This window comes from Girardinichthys multiradiatus, chromosome 20 (genome assembly GCF_021462225.1).
Source record: "Girardinichthys multiradiatus isolate DD_20200921_A chromosome 20, DD_fGirMul_XY1, whole genome shotgun sequence".
Taxonomy (NCBI): domain Eukaryota; kingdom Metazoa; phylum Chordata; class Actinopteri; order Cyprinodontiformes; family Goodeidae; genus Girardinichthys; species Girardinichthys multiradiatus.
This window is the reverse complement of record NC_061812.1, coordinates 45,586,786-45,611,906: the sequence shown is the minus strand read 5'-3', so window position 1 is coordinate 45,611,906 and position 25,121 is coordinate 45,586,786. Positions and strand designations below refer to the sequence as shown.

The following is a 25,121-nucleotide window of genomic DNA, read 5'->3' as shown; positions in this document are numbered from 1 at the left end:
GTTGTATTTGGAAGAGAAAACACCTTGATGCAAAGAAAGGGGCTTTGTTGAAGCTCCTCTGTAAATATCTAACAGACGGTGTGCACAGCTCTTAGGTTTGCGACTCTCTCAACTCTTCTCGATATGAACCTTTTGTCTCAAATTAACCATACTCTATTTTAACAGCATTAAATTCTTCCTTCTTCATCTTTGATGGTACAGGGCCTTCCAAAATTCTTCATACCCACTGAACCTTTCCACATTTTATACCTTGATGTTTTGATCCATAATTATTCCATGTATCCTATGGCTGCATGTTTAAGGTGGTTGTCCTGACAGAAAGTATATTGCACTGTGTAACAGGTTTTCTTTCAGTGTTGTCCTACCCATCAACTAATGAGCATCCCGACTTCTGCCACAGAAAAGCATGAAGATGTCACTATTATGTTTTACAATGGACATGGTATGTTCAGGCTAAAGTACAGTGGTAAATTTCCACCACAAATTCTATTTCGAATATTGGCTGAAAAGTTTTATTTTCCTGTCTTATTTCACCAGAGCATCTTCTGGAACAGGTTACCTCCTGCTCCACCTACTTTATATAGCCTTTCAACGATGGCTTTGTTATTGCCACTTTCCTTAAAGCCCAGATTTGTGGAGTGCACAACTGGAGGAATGTACAATCTCTGTAAAAACAGTGAAATTACTTCTCTCTCCCAGTGCTTCAAGGAAAAAAAGGAAGTGATACTTTTCACGCAGCCTTGGTTGGCTTTCTTGGCACAGGAACAAGTTTTTTTTTTTCTTGTGTGGTGTCTGACAGCAATTATTAAAGGTGGAATGGTACACATATTTATCTGATAAGCCATATCGGTTCGGTATGCCTGTGTACCAAACGAATACATTGTTGTTTCACACCTGAACACCTGCAGAATGTTAATGTGGGGAACTAAATGCAAAATACAATGTTATGTAGTGCAACTCTAAAAAGTGACACCAAAACAAAACAGAGAGGACTCCCAGCTATCAGAAAACTATGGTATGTGTGAACAGTGAGGTTTTTAATGCAGCTACAATGAGGAAAGAAAATTGGACCACGCCAAAAATGTATGCCAACAGAAATAAGGTACATCGCTCGCTCTGCACTAAACTGAAGAACTAAAGAACAACGCCAAGCTGAATGTAAACATCACTGGTACTGGAGAAAAATCAGCTGACATCCAAATGGTTCCCTATAGCATCTAATGAGCCCAAACCCCTTACGTTGTACAAAATGTAAATAATCATATAATCTATTTATCCAGGCCTTGGCTCTGCCTGCTTATAATACATTATTCACTGAAAAATATGCAACCAAATCAGTTAGTTCTATACTTTTCACTTTTTAAGTTTTAGAAAATAACAAATTCAAATTAATTTCAGAAATTGAAAAATATTTTTTTTTACCACTGACCGAAGTAAAAAAAACAAAAAACATTTGGTTTTGGTTATATTTCTTGATTGAACAGTACCGAATACATACCAAACTGTGATTTTTGTTTACCGTTACACCTCTATTGATTATGTGATAGGTCAAAATCCCACAGTAGGCTTGGTTATTGTACACCAATGTATGATGTTGTGGGAGATCCCTGTGAGGAGATCTGCACTTAAGGTTTTTGTAAATATTTTCTTTGTTTTTGTTTTTACCCACTTTATTGCTCTGTCTGTGCAGCACTTTGGTGCAGCTGGTTTATTATACAATGCACTACAACTAAAGTTAACAATAACATTAACATTGTGAATCATGAAATGCCATGGTGAGAATGAACTCTGTTCTTGTTCTTATTAACTTCAAGTAAACTCAACAAAAGCCAAACACTTATTTGTTCTTGAGGAGCATGCACGGGTCTGAATGACTGTCCTGTCAACATATTCTTCCACCTGAGCTCTGGATCTCTGAAGCTCCTCCAAAGTTATCATAGGCATCTGCTTCATTTAGCTGCTTCCGTAATGAATCATCTCCTTGCCCATCCTGTCAGTTTAAGAAGACATCCATGTCTTGGTAGAGGTGCATTTGTGACGTTCGTCACCTTGGTTCTCTAACAAACCAGGTAAACACTTTTGCAAGGCACTGTATAATATAACTAATCTGTAATTTGTGTTGCAGAAAATCAGCTATTTTTAGTGCCGTGTCCATGGCCGCCTGTTGAGAAGGAGCAGAGCCAACATAGAAAATCCGAGCAAGAGCTGATTACATGAAAAACAATCTCAGACTGTGCTGCCCACCCGCCCCGCAATCAAATATCTCACGAACAGCAGAATTCTTGTGGGCCGGACATCTCTCTTCTAATAGGCAAAATGTGCAGCACAATGGTCTTTCATGGCCCTTCTCCAGTTCAGCCATAAGTAAGTGCGTGCCCTCAAGAGCCTTATTACCGCACACAAAAGAGAAGAGCCTACAAGAGAGGGATGCTTTCCCACAGGACAACAGCAGCAATTCATTTGCGGCAAACAGAAAGAAATCAAGATATTTGCCAAGCAAACAAACACCTTCGACCTGAAAACAGCAGTGAAGCAGCCAGGAATAGGTAGAAGCAGGTGACACTTGCGTGTCATGCACAGATAGGAGTCTCATTTTCTCTTTGAAAAGGATTTCCATCTAATATGGAAGCAGCCTTTTACACAGCTGTAATTGCTCAGAGAGAGGCTGCATTGTATCAGAAGATAAGCAGTTTAATCGGTGACAGCTTGAAAACCAAATGCTGCGAGAGATTTTCCGTCGGTCGTCACTTCAGCGCTTTATCTGACTCTTTCTGAAACATTAGAGCGGATGGCTGCAGAAATTAGGCCTTGAAAATTATTTGATTTATCTCTGAAAGTGATCATGCAACACACCAGAGCAGAAAGAATTAACTCAGTCGGAGAGAGGGTGTTTTGCATTAGCTGAGCGCGGCGATATTTAAAAATAACTTCCCACCGAAAGCTGCTATTGTCCCTTTGTAGCAAATTGTAGAGTCCCAAAACAACTCTTCTCACTTCGAAAGCATTCATTATTCAGCAATGTTCAGACATACTGACAAACTGAGCACATTTCCACTCCAGAACGACTGAGCGCATGAGGCACAGCATAAGGGAACTTTGAACCGCGAGACACAATCAGCTGTGTGTCTTCCATGGGTAGCGTTGCAGTGGAATACATCAAGCACATGTTGAAGAGAAAAGTTAATAACTTTGTTTACAGTGATTTATAATGGCAAGCAGGCCACAACAGCAGTTCCATTTGTTAGGCAAATGCTTTACCCAATCATGTAACAACAGGCCATGTACAACAGTTGCAAAATACCACTCCATCTGGCTTATGAGCCTATGAATGTTGCCCAGTCTGTTCGGGCCGTGTGCTTTAAACTAATTTGAAACATTGTGCAATGCTACATCTCCTACTTCAACAGTGGATCTTAAAAGTCTGTGCACCCATGTTAAAATGTTGGACTTTTGTGATGTAAAAAATGGGGCATTTTTTTGCACATTTAATATCCTGTAGAACCTGTACAATTTGCCAGAAGTCAAACAAATCTGTTAGAAAAAAAGAAAACCTTTTTGAAGGACTTTTATAATCAATTTCAGCATTCAGTCTTTTTTTTTTTGTAGAAATCTATTAAAATCTCACAACTTGACTTACAATATTTGCCCACTCTACCTTGAAAAAGCTCTACAAATCTCTCTGGTTTTTAAGACATCTCTTGTCCATTTTGTTCTGGAATTCCATAACTTGAATTTTCCTCTCGTGAAGTCATTATTTTGTTCATTTTGACATGTGTTGACTCACTGTGATGCTAAAACAAAATATGTGTTCTGCCTTCTAGCCAACACCTGGGAAAACTAACTAGGAGTGACTATAACTACTTATCTTAAGAAAAGAAACCCCATATCGTGAATCTGCCACCAACATGTTTCATTGTGGGTATGACATCCTTTTGGTGATGGTCACTGTTGTTTTTGTTCCAAACATACTTTTTGATAATGTGGCCCAAAGGTTAAAGTTTGATTCCGGCAGACGATAACTGGATGTTTTCTTTGGAACATAAATATTCCTGAGCCTAGGTATTGTGATCACATCTAGAACAAAAGCAGCATTTGTGGGAAATTCACACAGCTCCTACAGAGTTGCTATTAGCCTCTTGGCAGTGTGCATCTAGTCTTTTCATTGCTTTTGGAGTAATGTCCACCTCCCCTGACTGATACCTTGGTACAATGACATTATTTGGATCTTTTGTAGCATCTTGCTAAATAATGGCTTCAGTTAAATATTGAAAATGAGCTAATGACAGGAGGATCCTGCTGGATCCCCGAACTTTACTTGAGGTTAATCAGATTAACTATAAGACTGCATTAAAAGGTGCCTAAACATGGTTTTAGTCCATAATGTACAGTAAGGGTGTTCTCCTGGGAGATCTCCTAGTGTAAGGTCTTGTGATGTTGAAACACCAAGAATTTCCTTGTTAAAGGGAAGACTGTCTCATCAAGCGCTGTTCAGTTGATATGAGCTCTGTGAGAACAGAAAAGGGGTTTTCCCATTACTTTTCTGGCATTAGGACCACCTTAGACACCTTATTGTACACCAATTCATAAAAACAGTGTAATTTGCAAAACATTTATTTAGGTGAGCAAAAATGTGAGATTCTTTGATTTCACAATAAATATTGCTAAAATTGTCGTCTCGTACTTGTGAACCCACTATTATGTATTGTTATGTTAGATGGTTGTATTACACCTCTCATATGCACGTTTATGCAAACAGGATTTACATATTTTCTTAAGACTCTACTTCCACTCCCTTACAAATTCATTTGTTTTTTACTTCAGTTGTACAAGATAAATGTCACATTAAAAGGTGGAAAAGAATTGGAATTGGTTTACCATGGTGTCAACAAAAACAGGTGCTTGTTAAACTATTAGGGGTGTCTACACTTCTGTGAGTTCATACATTCTGACTCTGCAGGGTCATTTAAGCCATCTGCTCTGATTTAAAGCTTTGTTGGCATTTCTTGCAGAATAATTTATTTCACTTCTTATTTTCAGTTTTACTGTAAAGGTCTTTAAATCCATCATCTGACAAAAAAACATTAAAAACAGAAAGCTTACTCCCTGAGTTTGAGGTGTTAATCTGCTTATGACAGATTTTTGCAAAACGAGGCAAAATGGGGACATCAAGCAGTGATGATTAGTTTGAGATTCTCTCAAGTCTCCACTTTGGCAAATAAATGGTTAACACTGTGTCCATCTATATTATATATCTATATTATTATATATCATATTTAATTTCCCTTTGGGATTAAGAAAGTATTTTTGAATTGAATTGAATCTAATCGAAATTAAACTGAATTACACTCATAAAAAAGGCACAGAGATGGAAAGGCAGAAATTAAATTAATATGTATGTTGTAAAGGCCATGTGACTGTACTGCAAAGATCGCAATAGTAGATCGAACAGACACATGGACAAAATTGGTGGTACCCCTCGGTTAATGAAAGGAAAACCCACAATGGTCACAGTAATAACTTGAATCTGACAAAGGTAATAATGAATAAAAGTTCTATGAAAATGTACAAATGAAAGTCAGACATTGCTTTTCAAACATGCTTCAACAGAATGATTTTAAAAAATAAACTCATGAAACTGGCCTGGACAAAATGGTACACTTAACTTAATATTTTGTTGCACAACCTTTTGAGCCAATCACTGCAATCAAACGATTCATATAACTGTCAATGAGACTTCTGCACCTCTCAGCAGGTATTTTGGCCCACTCCTCGTGAGCAAACTGCTCCAGTTGTCTCAGGTTTGAAGGTGCCATTTCCAGACGGCATGTTTCAGCTCCTTCCAAAGATGCTCAACAGGATTTAGGTCAGGGCTCATAGAAGGCCACTTCAGAATAGTCCAATGTTTTCCTCTAAGCCATTCTTGGGTGTTTTTAGCTGTGTGTTTTGGGTCATCATCCTGTTGCAAGACCCAGGACTTGCGACTGAGACCAAGCTTTCTGACACTGGGCAGCACATTTCTCTCTAGAATCCCTTGATAGTCTTGAGATTTCATTATACCCCGCACAGATTCAAGACACCCTGTGCCAGATGCACCAAAGCAGCCCCAGAACATAACAGATCCTCCTTCATGTTTCACAGTGGGGACAGTGTTCTTTTCTTCATATGCTTAATTTTTACATCTGTGAACATAGAGCTGATGTGCCTTGCCAAAAAGTTTAATCTTTGTCTCATCTGTCCATAGGACATTCTCCCAGAAGCTTTGTGGCTTGTCAACATGTAGTTTGGCAAATTCCAGTCTGGCTTAATTCCAGTCTGGCTTTTTTATGATTTGTTTTCAGCAATGGTGTTCTCCTTGGTCGTCTCCCATTAATTCCACTTTGCCTCAAACAACGTCGGATGGTGCGATCTGACACTGATGTTCCTCGAGCTTGAAGTTCACCTTTAATCTCTTTAGAGGTTTTTCTGGGCTCTTTTGTTACCGTTCGTATTATCCGTCTCTTTGTTATGTCATCAATTTTTCTCCTGGCTACAGTCCCATGGATCTTAAATTTCTGAATAATATGTGCAACTGTAGTCGCAGGAACATGAAGCTGCTTGGAGATGGTCTTATAACCTTTACCTTTAACATCCTTGTCTATAATTTTCTTTCTAATCTCCTGAGACAACTTTTTCCTTCGCTTCCTCTGGTCCATGTTGAGTGTGGTACACACCATGTCACCAAACAGCACAGTGACTACCTGTAGCCCTATGAATAGGCCCACTGACTGATTACAAGAATGTAGACACCTGTGATGCTAATTAATGGACACACCTTGATTTAACATGTCCCTTTGTTCACATTATTTTTAGGAGTACCATCATTTTTGCCCAGGCCTGTTTCATGAGTTTATTTTTTTAAATAATTCTGTTGAAGCATGTTTAAAAAGCAATTTCTGACTTTCATGTGATCATTCTGGGTTTTTTGTTCATTAACCGAGGGGTACCAACAATTTCGTCCATGTGTGATAGTAGATTTGGAAGTACAGGTATGTTAATGGTCTGATGTCAGTAAGGTGATTCAGCAGATCTGGTCTGGGTCAGAATTGATGCGAAAGATGATTCCACACAGATTCCGGAACACAGGACATGGCTAAACACAGGAAGCACTTAACATGACACAAGCCCTTCATAGACACACATGCCATGTCTTTCTGATAGACCTTACCAGCGTGGTGTATTAAGCATTTGAACACTGTAGTAAACTTTGTCTACTACTGTATTTATTGTCATAAGCAAGACAACAGTGAACCTGTAGCATGCATATTGTCACCCATAGTGACATAGTGGTGGAAAACTCACACAGAGACAAATAATTTGCCTGAATGGCAGATACAGATGTAATAGACAATATGTTTATACGCTGTCTCACAGGAAAGCAATCCGTTGATTTGTTCTGTCTTAATTGACCACTACCACAAACTTGTGGTAATGTATTTTACTGAGATTATATGATTGACCAACGCAAAGTAGCACATAATTGTGAAGTTGAAGGAAAATGACAAAGTTTTCAAGTTGAAAACTAACGGGTGGCGTGAAACACATAATATTGGCGTCCTCAACCCACCTTGTCTAACCTTATCAACATAGAGGACGTGTCTCACACAGAATCACAGAAAGGAAAACTCATCTAAAGTTTTTGCACATTAAATAATAGAGCATCCAAACATGAAAATTGTCATATCAAAGATATATTACTGCATGGCATCATAAAAAAGAATCTTTCAGTCTAAAATCACATCATTAAATAAAGTATCACCATAATTTTATGTAAATTTAAAGCTTTAACTTCTCCTAAAAGTAACAATTGCACATTCTGAACATGTTAGCTGGAAAGAAAGAATAATCTCTTACTTAATGCTTTTAGTTTGTGTCTCTAGAGAAACAGACGTTATTATGTTGCAAAACACAAAATTTCACAGGTTGTGCATGACCTGAAAGGGGAATAATGTCACATCTTGGGGGTCCCTTTGTGTTACAAGCATGAACAGCCTGTTTATGGTCAAGCCAAAGCATATCAACCGGAATACATCAGGAACATTGACCATAACTGAGGTGAGTTGCCTACAGTACTTTATATGTTGTGCTGCATTCATTTGTAATCTGCTGGATGATTTGATAATTGATTTGCTCTTGGAGCAATTTTGGTAGTAGGCAACTCATGGAATTGTTCACCACTGTTTGACATTTTCTCCTTTTATGAATAATGGCTCTTCCTGTGGTCTGCAGCTTTCCAGACTGATATATGTCAATGACTGCTTCTCATCAGTTCCTAAGTTTCACTAGATTATATGTTGCTTTTTGAGATCTTTTATCCTACTTCATGCTGTCAGACCGGTTCTATTTCAGTGATTTCTTAATTGTGCATAAAATACGGCCAATTACCGTTAAGTATTAACTTTACAAAGGGCCAGGATGGCTTGGATAGCATTTTCCCCTTAATAAAGGAAATCATTTGAAAACTGCTTTTTGTATTTACTCAAATTTCTTTGCCTGATAAAATGTGTAAAATGCTGATTAATCTTTTTTGAGGAATATTTCTACCAATGTTACATTTGCATAATACTACTTTGTTAGGTTGCTGTTAGACTGCATGTCCTCCAGCAACGAGCAATTAGTGAACACTGAGTTTGACTAAGATCTCATCTGCCTGTTGCAACATGTTTAAGAGGCAGCGGCAACTCTGAAAGGAAGACACATCTTTGACAGGAAACGGCTGATTAGTTCAACCATTAAACTGGATAAGTCCCAAGCATTAAACGTGCCAATCCTTCCAAATCCCACCCTGGTCATTTCTGTGAGCAAAAGTGATTGACTTGAACTTTACCTTGCCACAGCAACTGCAACAAAACACAACACCCTTTCAATTAACCATTGTGCCATGTGAGGGGGAAATAAAGAGAGTAGAAAGGTTCTGAACTGGGTGATTGCATGCGTAGCTTAACATGCTTTCTCAAGCTACGGATACAGAACACATGTTTCCAGCAGGGGGGTCAAATAGAAAATCATCATCACAAAACACAAGCCACGAGATGCAGTTTTATGATCCTGATCAGGTCAGGCATGATTCAAGAGGATATATGTAAGTATTTTCCCAAGCTGCAGCTAATAAGCCAAGACTGTCTTGTTGCCTCATCAGGAAAAAAAGCCTAGAGCATTTTCATTCATGCTGAATGGAAGGCTGAATCCAAGGGCATAATTAAAATATACTCTGCATGATATTACAGCACATGGACAGCTTTTCTGCATTGCAGCTTATGATAAAAAGCTTATGGTATTGAGAACCATACAAACCTAATCTAATTCATGGGAAAAAGGCAACCTTTATTCAGGGTTTCTGGAAGTTTCATTCTGTTAAATTTAACCCTCAAGAAGTTCTTTAATATGCTTACACATTTATACCTAATGACAACAAATGTCCACTTTCCTAAATCTGCTGTAAAAATATTATATTTATAAATATTTATGTTTATAATACAATTTTTTCCACTTTAAACATGTCAGTCTTTAAATACTTCTTCAGCTGGAAATATTCATATCATCATGTTTACCTAACTCCACTATCTTTAACTGAAAATATAGAAAGAATAATAGATCGACAGATGAATTTGCTTATTATACCTTATAACAGTGAGGTCTTAAAATGTATCAATTATTGGCAGCACCACTAACTTTGATGCAGAATTATATTTCTTGCAGATTAAGAATAAAAGGGTGTTAATGACAAAAAATGTCAGCATCTTACAATCTGCTGCAAAAACATTCACACACACACACATACACACCGCTTTAAACGGACCAGAGTTCGTTTCCCTCCTTGGTCCGGACCTTTTGTGCAGGTGTGAATAACCTCAAGCGAACCCTGGTCCGGGCCAACCAACCGGACCGAGACCCACTTTTTGAGGTTGTCTCGGTCCGCTTCCAAACGGACTCTGGTGCGGTTTGCTTATGGTGTTTTGGAGGAGCGAGTCAGGAAACGTTTTCCTCCACCAGTCTCACGTAGTGACCTGGCCCCTATCCTGCAAGAAGAATGTCTTAAAATCCCTCTGACCACTGTGCAGGACTTGTATATGTCATTCCCAAGATGAATTGATGCTGTATTGGCCACAAAAGGAGGCCCTACACCATACTAATAAATTATTGTGGTCTAAAACCAGGTGTTTCAGTTTCATTGTCCAACCCCTGTATATAAATTCAAAATGCCACGATATCTTAAAGGTTAAGACTTCTTGTGACATCTATTGGATCTTTTTGATTTGAAGACCTACTTAAATCGCAAAGAATTATTTGAGTAAATTGACTTAGTACCTTCTCGCCCATAGACTGCTGGAGATAGGCAACAGCTCCCCCGTGACCCAGTATGGAATAAGCAGTAGAAAATGACTGACTGACTGACTGACTGACTGACTTAGTACCTTTCTTAATAAGTAATGTGTAACCTTTTTAATAACTTAAGTTTTATTCAACGTATGTTGTGGAACCTGACTCCCATGCTATTACAATGGGGTTACTGAAGTTTAATACCCTTTAAGGTAAACACAAATTGAGCTAAAGACGACTGCCAAGTTTCAATGGACTTCTGCCATAGGTAGTTTTTCCCAAAACGTACAATGCCAACAGTGCCGGGATCAAAACCTGGTAGCTGTGCCGTGAAGTGACAACAATGGCTTTGGTTAGAGAAATTGGAATTAATAGAGTGGGATTTTGAGCTTGACAGTGTTTCACAGGTTATTGACCAACTATTAAATTCAGTTTTTTCTGTAGCCAAACCTTGTGAACTAAACTGTTTACCATGATGAAGGAGCTGGCACTGGATAATGTAACCAGAATGTTTGATTGAAAACCAAGAATGTCATTTTCCTACACGTTTTTACAAATAGGGAAAACTTTTTGTAAAAGTCCAGAAGAATTTGTAATCAGTGTGAAATAGTTCAGTCTAGATTGGACTTGAAGATATATTACGATTTCTGTGCTTTTCTTATTCTAAAGAGGCCCTAAAAAAAAAAAAAGGGATTGAAAATATCCTTTCAAAATTTTCCCCAAAGAAAATAAAGGTTTAATGAATCTCAAATTGTGTTTTAAATAATCTCTGTTCAGTTTAGAATTCCCAGTTCAGCTCTAAATAAATTAGTCTAAGTATTTTAGAGTGTGAACTAGAGATGATCCAAAGCAGTCCAGACTGATTGAAGAACAAGAAACAGATGCTAGCATAATTAGCAGCTAACGGTTAGCCAGTAGCTGTATTCACACAGTGCTTAAAAATCAAGATAACTGCACATTGTAATACACTGACGTTTGAGGTTGTAAAATGACAAAATGTTTTTCATACTACAGTTTTTTTGTGTGTTTTTTTTCTTTAAGTGTTGACAGTAAAAAAAAAAAAAAGAAATAATGACTTGGACTGTCATCCAGTTGATTAATGGCTCTAAAGAAAAATGCAAAGCCTTTAACATGTTGGGCAATGAGCAGCAGTTAACGGGTAAAGAAGTGATCTGTCTGCCAGACTAAGGAATTGAGATATTGTCTGAGTCTGCTGCAGGTTTTATGACTACTTTGTTTTCCATTAGTTTCTTTTTATTGCTCTTCAGAGATTAACAAATGCAAAGAAAGACTGATGCAGACATTTGTGAGCAATATGTTGATATTTAGATCGTCAGCAAATCTAGCACTGATAATTTAGGATCGGTGCCGATGAAGAAAGATGAGGCGCCTCAGTCTCAGACTCACCGGTACGTGGGTGTTGGGTTTCCCTGGGCCTCACAGCTGAACACCACCTCCCTGTTGTTCCCCACCGTCTCCACAGGATACACGATGCTGCCTGGCTGCTTGGTGAAAACAGGACTCTGCAGGACGCTGCTCTCTGTGGGACCACAAGGAAACACAACACGGCTGAGCATAAACCTGTGTGGCAGCCTGTTTGCAAAACAGCCAATTAGTCAGCGGCAGAAACCAGTTGATGCTGCTTTAAGTCTCTCAGAGGGCAAAACCACAAGCAGACAAAACATATCAATTTAAAGTGCCATTCACGACTCGGAGGAGCAGAGGGAAGGGATTTGATGTGAGATGTGTCTTCAGGACCTATTTAAGTAGTAATAGGATACAGAGAGTAATTTAGATTGAACAATGGTCTGGAAAGATGCAGTCATTTTGCTCCATTGGCTTGTTTTTATGTGTCCTTTTTTATTTATTGGAGCAGTTGTTAGGATTATGTGCCCATACAACACATATGACACTATATACTTATAAAGTAGCATCAAACAATTATATGCCGGCATTCAGCACAGACTAAGTCTGAACTCACTTAAAACAAAAAACAAAACAAAAAATCAGTTTCTGCTGAAAAGCTTAAAAACCATTGTTGGATGTCAGGCTTTTCTTTTTTTTTTTTTTTCATTTGTTCTAGGTAACCAAGCCAGAGCTCTTTCATTTCCCAATTATATAGAATGAACTGCTGTACACATGGTCCAGTACATTCTATTAATTGCAGCATGAAGGTATTTAAGCCAACCTTAAAGCACAAAAAGACTGCTGAACTGCTTATGATTTCAAACAGGAATAGTGAGAGTGAGGGAGTAAAACTGTGATTAGGTGTTCTTTATATTAGAGCTGTCTTTATGGGTCTTTCAGTTCAGCAGCCATGTGTACCGAATGAATGTACATTTTGAGTCTTTACTGCCTAAATTTATTTACACTAATATAAAAAAATAAAAACAAATCATTTGTGTTTTTCCTGCTAAGCGGATGGAAAATTAGGTAGAGATTGTTCATTTAATTATAACACACTGGAATAAAAAAACATTTAGTTATTTCATATGCAAATTAACAATAGACATCACTGTGCATAACCCTGAGCACTAATGGCAGGAAACTGCTTCCAGTACCATCTCTGACATGTGTAGCTTATGCATCAACCGGCATTAGTTGGATAAATTGGCCACCCTGGGGTGAGTTTGGGACAATAGTCTACAAAGGGTTAAGCAGATGCCAATGGAGAACATTTATGCATGGAACCTCCACACACATTTTAAAAGTTTGCACATAAAACCAGTCAAAAACAAAATGGATAAGGATAAGGAATGGAGGATCCCTAGCTAATGTTAAAGTCTGCTGTTTGAGAACTTTGTGGTTTGCTGCTAAACTACTGTGATGATAGACAAAGAAACATTAAAACATTTAACAGAAGTGAAGTATGTAGCACGTCAATTTATAACATTTTGTAATGTAGTTTGTTTTTTTTTATACTCGAAAAATCCGTCCTTTGTATTTTTCATAAACTGTGCATCAGTTTATACTCACCATAAGGGACTTACTTCCCAATTTGTCAGGAAATTATTTTAGTATTTCATTTTATTGAAATGTTGACACGCTGAAACAAGGATTTAAACCACAATGAATGAAAGCATTTGATAATATAAAGTGATTTTTTTATTGAATTTTATAATATATATATATATATATATAGTATGGTTTAAGTACACAGACACAAAATGTATTGTTTATGGGTATGATGGAAGTAGATGTGGTCAAAATGGCCACAAGTGGGTGACAATTGAAAGTATGAATTAGCAAACGGCGAATGAGCCTCTATGTAGAACTCAGATGCTGATTTGAAATGACCTCACCCGGATAACTGGCATGAAGAAAAATACAAGGGCAAAGCTATCTGCCAGTAGCTTTTTTGTGATTGTTTTAAAGCCAAAACAAATGCCATAGCACTCTTTACATCAACAGGCACGTGGCAGCTTATGGAATGTCCGAAATCATTATGCAATAACAGAAAGAAACGCAAAAGTTAAGGGAAACAAACATTGCGAGCACCAGTTGCCTTTGAACACACATCAGATCATGCTTAGGTGTGTTGAGACAGGACAGATGGTTGGAGTCATTGATAACATGCATCTAATGTGTGTTGCCTTTAATATTGTGCCCTACTGATAGAACAGTCCAGTGACTCTGTCTTTAAAATCCAATTTCCCACAACCACAGATAGGAAAATCTCTCTCTTGAAAATGAAAAAACAGCTGGTGGACTTTTAGATATCCTAATATCTAAGTAGAGCTAACCTTTTGATCCAAGAATACAGACAAAATGTTTTAGATTAGCCTGTTTGCACACTGTCACACTCAGGCAGAGCATACCCCTGGTTTTAGATTTTTCCTATGTTCATCCATATGAGTGTGCACAGTTCTGATGCAACAAAGAAGACTGGAAAATTGAGCTGGAAAAAAATCGAAACACTATTTCCAAACTATTTAATAAATGCAGCCCTACAGACATATAAAAAGGCTTTTCTGTTGAAAAGACAAGTTGTAAGGACTTGCTTATAGTAAATAAGCTATGTTATGAAGTTCCTTCTTCTCTGCATTATCATTAGACAAGCTATTTTGTTCCACCAATTCACAGCGTCTGATACCTGAAAAACATCTGTCACTGCTGCCCAACATCTTTCTTTAAATTAATGTAGGCTCTAGTAGAACAATAGAATTACAGTTTAAATATGTGACAGTTAAAGGAACAGACAGCATGATCAGCATGGTCTGTGTTTCATTATGTAAATTGAATTAGTTAATGGTGGTCTGAGCTAATATCTAAGACATGGTAAAACCCAATTACTGAGTGAACACGGATGTCTGCATCTCTGCTTTTGTCTGACCTAACTTGACCACAACCCTAGACTTTTGTATTTTTAAGATTTAACGTGTGTGTGTTGTGTATGTGTGTCTGTGGCCATCCTACCACGAGAATACAAAATAACTGTTGGTGCTGCCAACTCTTCCCAGGGGAATCGAACTGGGGCATGCTAAACTAGTTACTAAATGTCACTCCATGATGTAATTTTCTAATTTGCATATTCATGACACCCTCACTTGGAATTTGTATTTATTGTCCTATTATTTCACTCCTGTTTGCAAGTCAGTTCTCTGTAAAACACACAGCATATTAATATGGCCATAATACAGGATTACAGTTGAAGGCAGATTTTTAAATACACTATAAAAATACACATAACCTTTTTTTATCTCCATGTTTGACAATAAATCTGAAAACACTTCCTGTTTTAGGTCCCTTAGGATTACCAGAATAATTTAGTTTTGCTTAGTGCCAGAATAATGAGAGATATATCTATTTTAGAGAAAGTGTTGAATTTTCTTTATTCCAGTAGTATTTGGTAGGATAGCCTTTTTGAACTGTGTGACTTGGTTCAAACCTTCTGGATTTCCTTCCACAATCCTCTCACAATAGTATGCTGGAATTTTGGCCCATTTTTCCTGATAGAACTGATAGCTGAGTCAATGTCAAATGTCAAGGTCAAATGTATTTATTTAGGAAATTTAAAAACAGTAACAGTTGACAAAAGTGCCTCACAATTATAGCAACAGTCATAAAATATCAAATAGAAAGTTATGTTGTGTCATAAAACATTTAAACAATTGTAAAAAATTGGAGAGAAAATGGAGCTCTACACACCTAGAGGATTCCTACTTAATCTGGAAAAATAGCCTACTGTTGTATAAAAAGATACTTCACCAAGCTAGAACAGCTTATTTCTCATCATTAATAGAAGAGAACAAGAATAATCCTAGGTTTCTCTTTAGTACAGTTGCTAAACTTACACAGAATCATAGCTCTGTTGAGCCATCCATTCCCCTAGCTCTCAGCAGTCATGACTTAATGGGATTCTTCCAAACTAAAATTGGTTCTATTAAAAAGAAAATCTTTGACATAGTCCCGAAGATGATTACTTCATCCTCAGCAAGTGAGACAACAGTGGAAGTAAATGTAGAACCTGATCTGTGTTTGGACTGCTTTGATCCTGTGGAGCTTCCTGAGTTATCAGAAATATTAGCTTCATCTAAACCTTCAACTTGTATGTTAGACCCAATCCCAACCAATTATTTAAGGAAGTGTTCCCTCTGATTACCAGCCCCATTTTAGATGGGGCTGGTAATCAGGTACCAATGGATATGTACCACAGGCTTTTAAGGTAGCTGTAATTAAACCTTTAGTTAAGAAACCTTCGCTTGATCGAGATGACTTGATAAATTACAGACCTATATCCAATCTTCATTTCTTATCTAAGATTCTTGAGAAAATAGTTGCTAATCAAATGTGTGAGCATTTACACAGCAATGACCTGTTTGAAGAGTTTCAGTCAGGTTTCAGAGCTCATCATAGCACTGAAACAGCTCTGCTGAAAGTCACTAATGATATTCCTATGGCCTCAGATAATGGACTTGTGTCTGTACTTGTCCTGTTAGATCTCAGTGCTGCATTTGATACAGTCGATCACAATATTCTCTTAGAAAGGCTGGAATATGCTGTAGGGCTCAGTGGAACAGCACTAGGCTGGTTTAAATCTTATTTGTCTGACAGATTCCAGTTTGTTCATGTAAATGATAAATCATCTTTAAACTCCAGGGTTAATTGTGGAGTACCACAGGTTTCAGTACTTGGGTCAATTCTCTTTACTATATACAGTACAGACCAAAAGTTTGGACACACCTTCTCATTCAAAGAGTTGTCTTTATTTTCTTGTCTGGAATTTAGATGATTTAGATGATTGCTCTAAGTTTCAGGCTTCTGGAAGTCCTGAATCAACCTCATTTATGTCTCCGGGGTTTCCTTCAACTTTTCAGCCTCTGGAAGCGACTGTCTTCTGAGACATATGACATAAATGTTCCTGTTTAACCATAGAAACCTGGAGCATCAGTGCCTGTCCACTTAGAGGAAGAAAACTCAAGATTAAGTTGTATTTCCTTCAAGAAATCAATCGTTGTTACCAGAAGAAACAACTCCATCAGATGCATGGATGAGCCTCTGTCTTCAAAGCCTCTCCAAACTCACTAGTTTCAGCATCAGGGAAAGACAGGTTGAGTTGATTGATTCATTTTTATTATTTAAATTATTATGTGTTGCCGAATTCAAGCTGTTACTGACCCCTGCATAAGCGTTACTAATTAAAGAAAGCATATAAAATTCTGGTTAAATCGTGGACATTCAATTATTTGAGTCACCGTATTTTTGGTGAAATAACTAATTGACTATGAATATTGCAGCTTCACACTGAAGGCATCAAAACTATGATTTAACACATGTGGAATTATATACTGAACAAAAAAGTGTGAAACAACTGAAAACATGTCTTATATTCTGGGTTCTTCAAAGTAACCACCTTTTGCTTTGATTACTGCTAGGCACACTCTTGGCATTCTGTTGATGAGCTTCAAGAGGTAGTCACCTGAAATGGTTTTCACTTCACAGGTGTGCCCTGTCAGGTTTAATAAGTGGGATTCCAAGCCTTATAAATGGGGTTGGGACCATCAGTTGTGTTGTGCAGGAGGTGGATACAGCTCATAGTCGTACTGAATAGACCGCTAGAATTTGTATTATGGCAAGAAAAAAGCAGCTAAGTAAAGAAAAACGATTGGACATCATTACTTTAAGAAATGAAGGTCAGTCAACAATTGGGAAAACTTTGAAAGTGTTCCAAGTGCAGTCGCAAAAACCATCAAGTGCTACAAAGAAAATGGCTCACATGAGGACCGCCCCAGGAAAGGAAGACCAAGAGTCACATCTGCTGCGGACAATAAGTTCATCCGAGTCACCAGCCTCAGAAATCGCAGGTTAACAGCAGCTCAGATTAGAGAACAGGTCAATGCCACACAGAGTTCTAGCAGCAGACAGATCTCTAGAACAACTGTTAAGAGGAGACTGTGTGAATCAGGCCTTCATGGTAAAATAGCTGCTAGGAAACCACTGCTGAGGACAGGCAACAAGCAGAAGAGACTTGTTTGGGCTAAAGAACACAAAGAATGGACATTAGACCAGTGGAAATCTGTGCTTTGGTATGATGAGTCCAAGGTTGAGATCTTTGGTTCCAACCACCGTGTCTTTGTGCGGCACAGAAGAGGTGAACGGATGGACTCTACATGCCTGGTTCCCCCAGTGAAGCATGGAAGAGGAGGTGTGATGGTGTGGGGGTGCTTTGCTGGTGACACTGTTGGGGATTTATTCAAAATTGAAGGCATACTGAACCAGCATGGCTACCACAGCATCTTGCAGCGGCATGCTATTCCATCCGGTTTGCGTTTAGTTGGACCATCATTTATTTTTCAACAGGACAATGACCCCAAACACACCTCCAGGCTGTGTAAAGGCTATTTGACCAAGAAGGAGAGTGATGGGGTGCTGCGCCAGATGACCTGGCCTCCACAGGCAACGGACCTGAACCCAATCGAGATAGTTTGGGGTGAGCTGGACTGCAGAGTGAAGGCAAAAGGGCCAACAAGTGCTAAGCATCTCTGGGAATTCCTTCAAGACTGTTGGAAAACCATTTCAGGTGACTACCTCTTGAAGCTCATCAACAGAATGCCAAGAGTGTGAGTAGCAGTAATCAAAGCAAAAGGTGGCTACTTTGAAGTACCTAGAATATAAGACATATTTTCAGTTGTTTCACACTTTTTTTGTTCAGTATATGATTCCACATGTGTTAATTCATAGTTTTGATGCCTTCAGTGTGAAGCTACAATATTCATAGTCATGAAAATAAAGAAAACTCTTTGAATGAGAAGGTGTGTCCAAACCTTTGGTCTGTACTCTATATGCTTCCAATAGGTAAAATGATCAGGCAGCATAGAATAAATTGTCACTGTTACGCTGATGACACTCAGCTTTACTTATCCATAAATCCTGATGAGCCCCACCAGTTAGATAGACTACAAGCATGTCTTGAAGATATAAAAACTTGGATGACTTTAAATTTCCTGCTTCTAAATTCAGACAAGACAGAAGTTGTCGTCTTTGGACCAGAGTCTTTAAAAAAGAAACTGCTTAGTCAATCACTTATCCTGGATGGCATTAAATTGACCTCTGATAATAAAGTAAAACACCTTGGTGTTATTTTTGACCAGAACATGTTATTTAAATCCCATATTAAACAAGTTTCTAGGATTTCCTTCTTTCATCTCCAGAACATTGCCAAAATTAGAAATATCCTGTCCAGGAGTGACGCTGAAAAACTAGTCCATGCATTTGTTACTTCAAGGCTGGACTATTGTAATTCGTTACTATCAGGATGTCCACAAAATGTTGTCAAAAGCCTTCAGCTGATTCAAAATGCTGCAGGAAGAGTTCTGATGAAAATTAGAAAGAGAGATCATATTTTCCCTAGTTTAGCTTCCCTTCATTGGCTCCCTGTTAAATCCAGAATAGAATTTGCAATTCTCCTCCTCACATATAAAGCCCTTAATGATTTAGCTCCATCATACATCAGAAATCTGATTGTTCCATACGTTCCTAAAAGAGCACTTCGTTCTCAGACTGCAGGTTTACTGGTGGTTCCTAGAGTCTCTAGAAGTAGAATGGGAGGCAGATCTTTTAGTTATCAGGCTCCTCTCCTGTGGAACCAGCTCCCAGTTTTAGTCCGTGAGGCAAACACCCTGTCTACTTTTAAGGCTAGGCTTAAAATTTTCCTTTTTGATAAAGCTTATAGTTAGAGTGGCTTAGGTTATCCTGAGCTATCTTCCTTATTTTTTACCTCCATCTTCTTCCCTCCCTGTTGGATGGAGTAAGGGGTGCCTAAACCGGCTCAGTTATGGTTGAGGTGCAAACACACCCTCCATTTCTGCTACCTGTATGACCCCCTCTCTTTTCCAATGGTTATGGTCAATCTGACAGAGAGAGGTATCCCAATCGTTGTATAATCGTTAGTATAACAATGGCCATCAGTGGGCTCTAGATGGACAAACTGGCTACTTTTAAGGCTAGGCTTAAAACTTTCCTTATTGATAAAGCTTATTGTTAGTGTGTCTCTGCTCTGTTCTTTCTCTCAAACCCCCAGTCGGTCGTGGCAGATGGCCGCTCACACTAGGCCTGGTCCTGCTGGAGGTTTCTTCCTGTTAAAAGGGAGTTTTTCCTCTCCACTGTCGCTACATGCATGCTCAGTATGAGGGATTGGTGCAAAGTTAATGCCAGTGACTGTCCACTGTGTCTGCATGCTCATCCTAGAGGAGGGAATGCTGCAAGTCACTAACTGGATACAATCTGCTGGATTTCCTTAGACAGAAAAACTTTTTATCCAATTTGAATAAATAACTAACTCTGACTGCACTGTTCAATGGTTAGGTTTAATTGGAATGTATGTACCTGACTTTTGTGAAGTGCCTTGAGACGACAGGTGTTGTGAATTGGCGCTATATAAATAAACTGAATTTAATTAAACTGAATTGAATTGAGAAATTTATTACATTACAAATAACTGCAAAGTTATTGAACTGCAATTCCATAAGTTTGAAGATGGTTCAGTTCTACTCATACCCATAGGTCACAACCCACTTTCAACAGACAGCTCATCAGTCAGGCAGTATACAGCCATGGAGAAGAAATGCAAAGGAAGTGAATATGAATCTAATTCTTTAAGTGTTACAATGCATCTTTTCTAGTCATCATGAATCACACAGAACTATGTAGAAAATCGTGCATGATTGCAGGTTTAAACATAAACAATTTTAACATTTATAATGATTAGAATATAAGTCCCTACATGCTGCTTCAATGAGACCATCTGCCTGCTGCAGGGACAGCGTGGTACATTCCTGATCTTGGTGATGTTCGACCTGATGTGTGAAACACTGACAATTCCTCATGCAAACTGGATACCATACTGAGCTAAACAACCAGCACTTATCATACTAGTACATGGAAGTAACAGAACATAGTCTTAGAATTTGGACAGGCTATATTTCTGTGCCACCCCCCATGTAATGAAAGAGATGCCATTTTAAAATACTTTTGATTTGTTCCACAAGTGAATATGATAAGGTATTGTTGATACTATTATACTCATGTTGAGAGTTTTGAATGGCTTATATGGTTGGCTCTAATCTAAAAATCTTAATAGACAACAATGCAATATTTGAGCAGGACTGCACAATCAACATTTAGAGTTTATGATAAACAAATTTGTTCTATATGGATAATATTAGACCTGTTCAGGGTGTACCCCACCTCTCACCCAATGACTGCTGGAGATAGGCACCAGCCATCTGCAAGGATAAGTATAGACAATGGATGGATGGATATAAAGTATAGTACTTAGAAATGACAATTCTTTAAATTAAAATGTTTATGTTTAATAAGTGAATTGTTTATTTTATTTTAAGGAGGCATTCATTATTTACTCAAATACTCAAATTGTCTGTATTTTGTTTTTTGGCATGTTTTTTATTACTATGTCATTATAATCAGTTAGTTGATGCTGACATGTCCCAGACTTGACACAGACTTTCCATGACTGGGAATACGTGGTAAAATCGGGCAAAAAAATCCTGTACTGTGTCCCCAGCTTCAGAAAGTCATGAAAAAGTCTCCCACACTGGTAAATTTTGTGCTACGAATGATTTGTGTTACGAATGATTTGAAGTACTCTGTGAATATTGAAAACGTCTAACCATAGACTGCTAACAATGCAAAAGGTAACATCTGCTTCAGGAGTATCAGCTCCAACCTAAGGGGTTATTTCTCTGTTTTTTAATGAATCTGCACTTCATCTGATGATGTCTGTTTCAAAATCCAAAATATTCCAACCTAATTTAGAAGATTCTATCCTGAACAAAGTCTCTTTAAAACCATTTGATATTTATGAAGCTTTTATTCTATTTGTGAAAGCACAAAGGTCCTTTTCCTTTTTAAGAACAATGAGAAAAACGACAATATATGGACAATCAAACATGGATTGGGTTATTCTACACTGATTACAGATTCTTTAAAACACAGTTTGGGAATCTGTGACACAGTTTTGCTGAATCTGTGACACTGTTCCAAAGACTACACCACTTTGTCTCTGTCCTCCCCCATTCCTTCTTACATTTCCAGGTGCATGTTGTGGTGGAAAAGACAATACAGTGACCAATGAATGTAAAAAGAAAGATGAAAATAAAAGGGCTCAGGAAAATATGTTGGGTAAAAAAATGAATATATTAGAAGGGAAAATATATCACTGCTTAAGAAATAGGACAGTAAAATAATTTGAAAATGAATGAATTTTTAAGGGAACAAAATATGCTTTAAAAAATATTTAAGGATAATAAATGTGAAAAAATAAAAGGCTAGGAAATGTAAAACAACTAAAAAAAATCACCCTTAATAAATAAGCAAAGTATGATCTCATAATTAGTGGTTTAAATAAAAAGCTATGCGTAATAGAAAATAGATAAATTACAATAGTCAGTCAGTCATTTTCTATACCGTGTCTTCCATAGTGGGTCGCAGGGAAGCTGGTGCCTATCTCCAGCAGTTTATGGGCGCGAGGCGGGGTACACCCTGGACAGGTCGCCAGTCCATCGCAGTAAATTACAATAGTTAAATATTTCAATAGAAATTTATATCTGACTATTTCATCAATTATTGAATACATCTCTTCTTTTTATTGTTTTCTTGAATTTAATGGCACACCAATTTATATGTCTAGCTACTTTTGTTAATTTAGTCCAGCTAATTTAGTAATTATTTTATTTAGTCACTTTTTTAGTTCTGTATTTTATGAGAGGATTGGTTCTTCATATTATGACACCTTCATTTGTAAAAACATTTTCCCAAAGCTATTGCAAAATTTTATGTCAATATTTTCTTGTGAACCCAATATCACTGCATCTCATAAGATGGATGTAGCATTACACTCAAACTAACTTTTTTAAAAGGTTGGCCATGGCTAAGGGGGGATTAAAATCTACCAACAAAATCTGCAAGTTGCTAGCACTGAAAACCTTGCCTTAGATTAGATTTTATTTTTTCTATATATTTAAATGATGACAAAAGTGAGTTTCTGCAGTGACACAGAAATGACGCCTTTCAGCTAATGTATGGGAAAAAACCACAACAGTGCAACTGCAAAGCGGTGCAATGAGAAAAGTGTCTTTTATACCATCTGAAAAATGCATCTTCATGTCACGCCGTGACTGGGTTGAAGCATTTTTGGGGGGAGGGGGTTGCATTTTATGGGTTTTTGACAGCAAAAAGTACGTACAATTATAATATCGCTGGTGTAAGCTTCACATCTGAAAAGGGCCCCACTCCTATATTGAGGTATGCATAGAAAACTGTATGCATCAAAGGGAGGAAAGTATGAGAGGCTCAGATGTGGCTGTGAATTTTACGTGTGCAAAAAAACCCCAAAAAGATTTAAATCAACCACTGCAGTCATCCAGACTGTGCCTCCATTTCCATCACACAGTAACTCACATCTGTGCTTTAACTCACTAAAAGTCCTTCTGATTCCTTAGAATGGTACAGAATGCAAACCATTACCCAACTTATACATAGAAAAAAAGAAATTCAAGTTATACATGACGGAAAATGTGAAAATTACAAATGACCATGTCAAGAATCATAACTCTGCTAGGAATATATTTATCCTGCCCATAAAGGGGCTCCTGACAGGTTTAGAGGAGCTGTGGAAGGTTTAGAGGAGCGGTGGAATACTAAAATGACAGCTTGAGATTCAAAATGGCCAAGTATGGAGAAGAACTGTGTATTTTTGAGTAGTTCCAGTGAAATCAAGAGATTGGGCCTTTTGTAATGACATGGGACAAAAATTAAGTCTCATAGTCAAGCAGAAGATGAAAAGTGACTGCTGGTCTGCTCGTGCAGCGAATAATGAGCTCTACAGCACACTGGTGAATTATCATCTTAAAGTATGATACCTAAAGCCAGATGATATGACATTAATATATTATTAGGAAGCCTTTTGTACATTATGTCCTTCCCACTTCCTTATTGAGTGTCCCTACATGTCCAAGTGGAACAGAGTGTGGACTCATGGAGCCTTCCTCATGGCCAGAATGTTATCTCTAATGAGCCTCAGCAATGAGAGGTGGAGGTGCACTTATCAGACACTCAAATTTGAACTGGATGCATTTAGTGATAATCCTACAGCTGCTCACACATCATGTCAAATAAAGACCTGCAAGTTCAAACAGGGCACGATGGAGGTGGCAGAGAACCCTGTGAGAACGAACCACAAGCTGAAGCTCTGCTTATAGTTCTGTCAAGAAGGACTTCAGTCTCTGATTTCCCAATAACTTTAGTTTAGTGGGATCAGGTCCATTTGATAATAATACTGAAATTAAAACAAATTCTTTGGTGAATTTACAAAAGTTTGATTACTCCCTCATTTCTTCGTATTTTACCTTTGACAGAACAAGGCTTGGTAATTCTTCAAAGTAGACTGAAAAGGGCTAAAGGTTTCCTTTGATTTAAAGTTCTTTTATGAGATGCCAGAGAAACTAGGAAGTTGACTGGAGAGCACTTTAGCTGTGTGGAGCATAGGTAATGCAGTGTTGCCCCTCCTCAACCTATTGCTGTGCATTGCCAGTCAGCTAGCTAAAAGAAGGCGGCAACACATTTCCCATAATGTAAATATATAAAAGAGGAAAAACAGAATAATAGAAGTCAATACAACAATCACTTAAAAACTATCACTAAGTTTTACTGTTTATTCTATATTTAAAATTTTTTTTTTAATGAACCCCCCAATGTCTTTTAACACACACACACACACACATGTTTAATGGAGGGAGGGGTGGTGCACAACCTTGGATCTTCCTGTGTAAAACAAGCTACTACCACAAAACATGCTCTTTTACCACAAAAAGTGCTCTTTTCAGTCAGAGTAACTGATTAAAAGGAAGCCACTTCAAAACTCAACTGTTCAACTTAAACTGCTAGAGTATTTTTGCTTTTTATACTCTTCTACTTTTTTACCAAAACGTTCCTCTGACCAGAACCATATTTCATGTTCAGTTCTCAGTGCATGTTTCCCACTGGAACATCTTTGGTGGCACATCGACTCCTAAATCCTCCTAATTTCTCCTGTAATTAATCTTTGGCTTCTATACAAAAAATGATGGTATGAAGGTTTATAAGAAAGCATTCATATAAACCTCTTTGACATTTTTGAGATTGGAGATGTTTTAAGACAGTAGAAGACCAATTTGGTTTTGGCCTCTCCTGAACTAGCTATTAGCCTATATCTACAGGACCAAATCATTTGGATTTATACTAAGTAAAGATACCAAGGGTGTTATCTG

At 37.8% G+C, this 25,121-nt stretch overlaps 1 protein-coding gene across 2 annotated transcripts in view; it reads right to left on the bottom strand.

Moving 5' to 3' along the window:
• The window catches only part of cntn4 (contactin 4), a 318,997-nt gene that overhangs the window by 210,257 nt on the left and 83,619 nt on the right, over nucleotides 1-25,121 (bottom strand). For both annotated transcript variants that reach the window (XM_047347049.1, XM_047347050.1), the window contains exon 3: nucleotides 11,764-11,896. In XM_047347049.1, coding sequence (XP_047203005.1) covers nucleotides 11,764-11,896 — 133 coding nt within the window. The remainder of the gene's footprint in view (nucleotides 1-11,763; nucleotides 11,897-25,121) is intronic.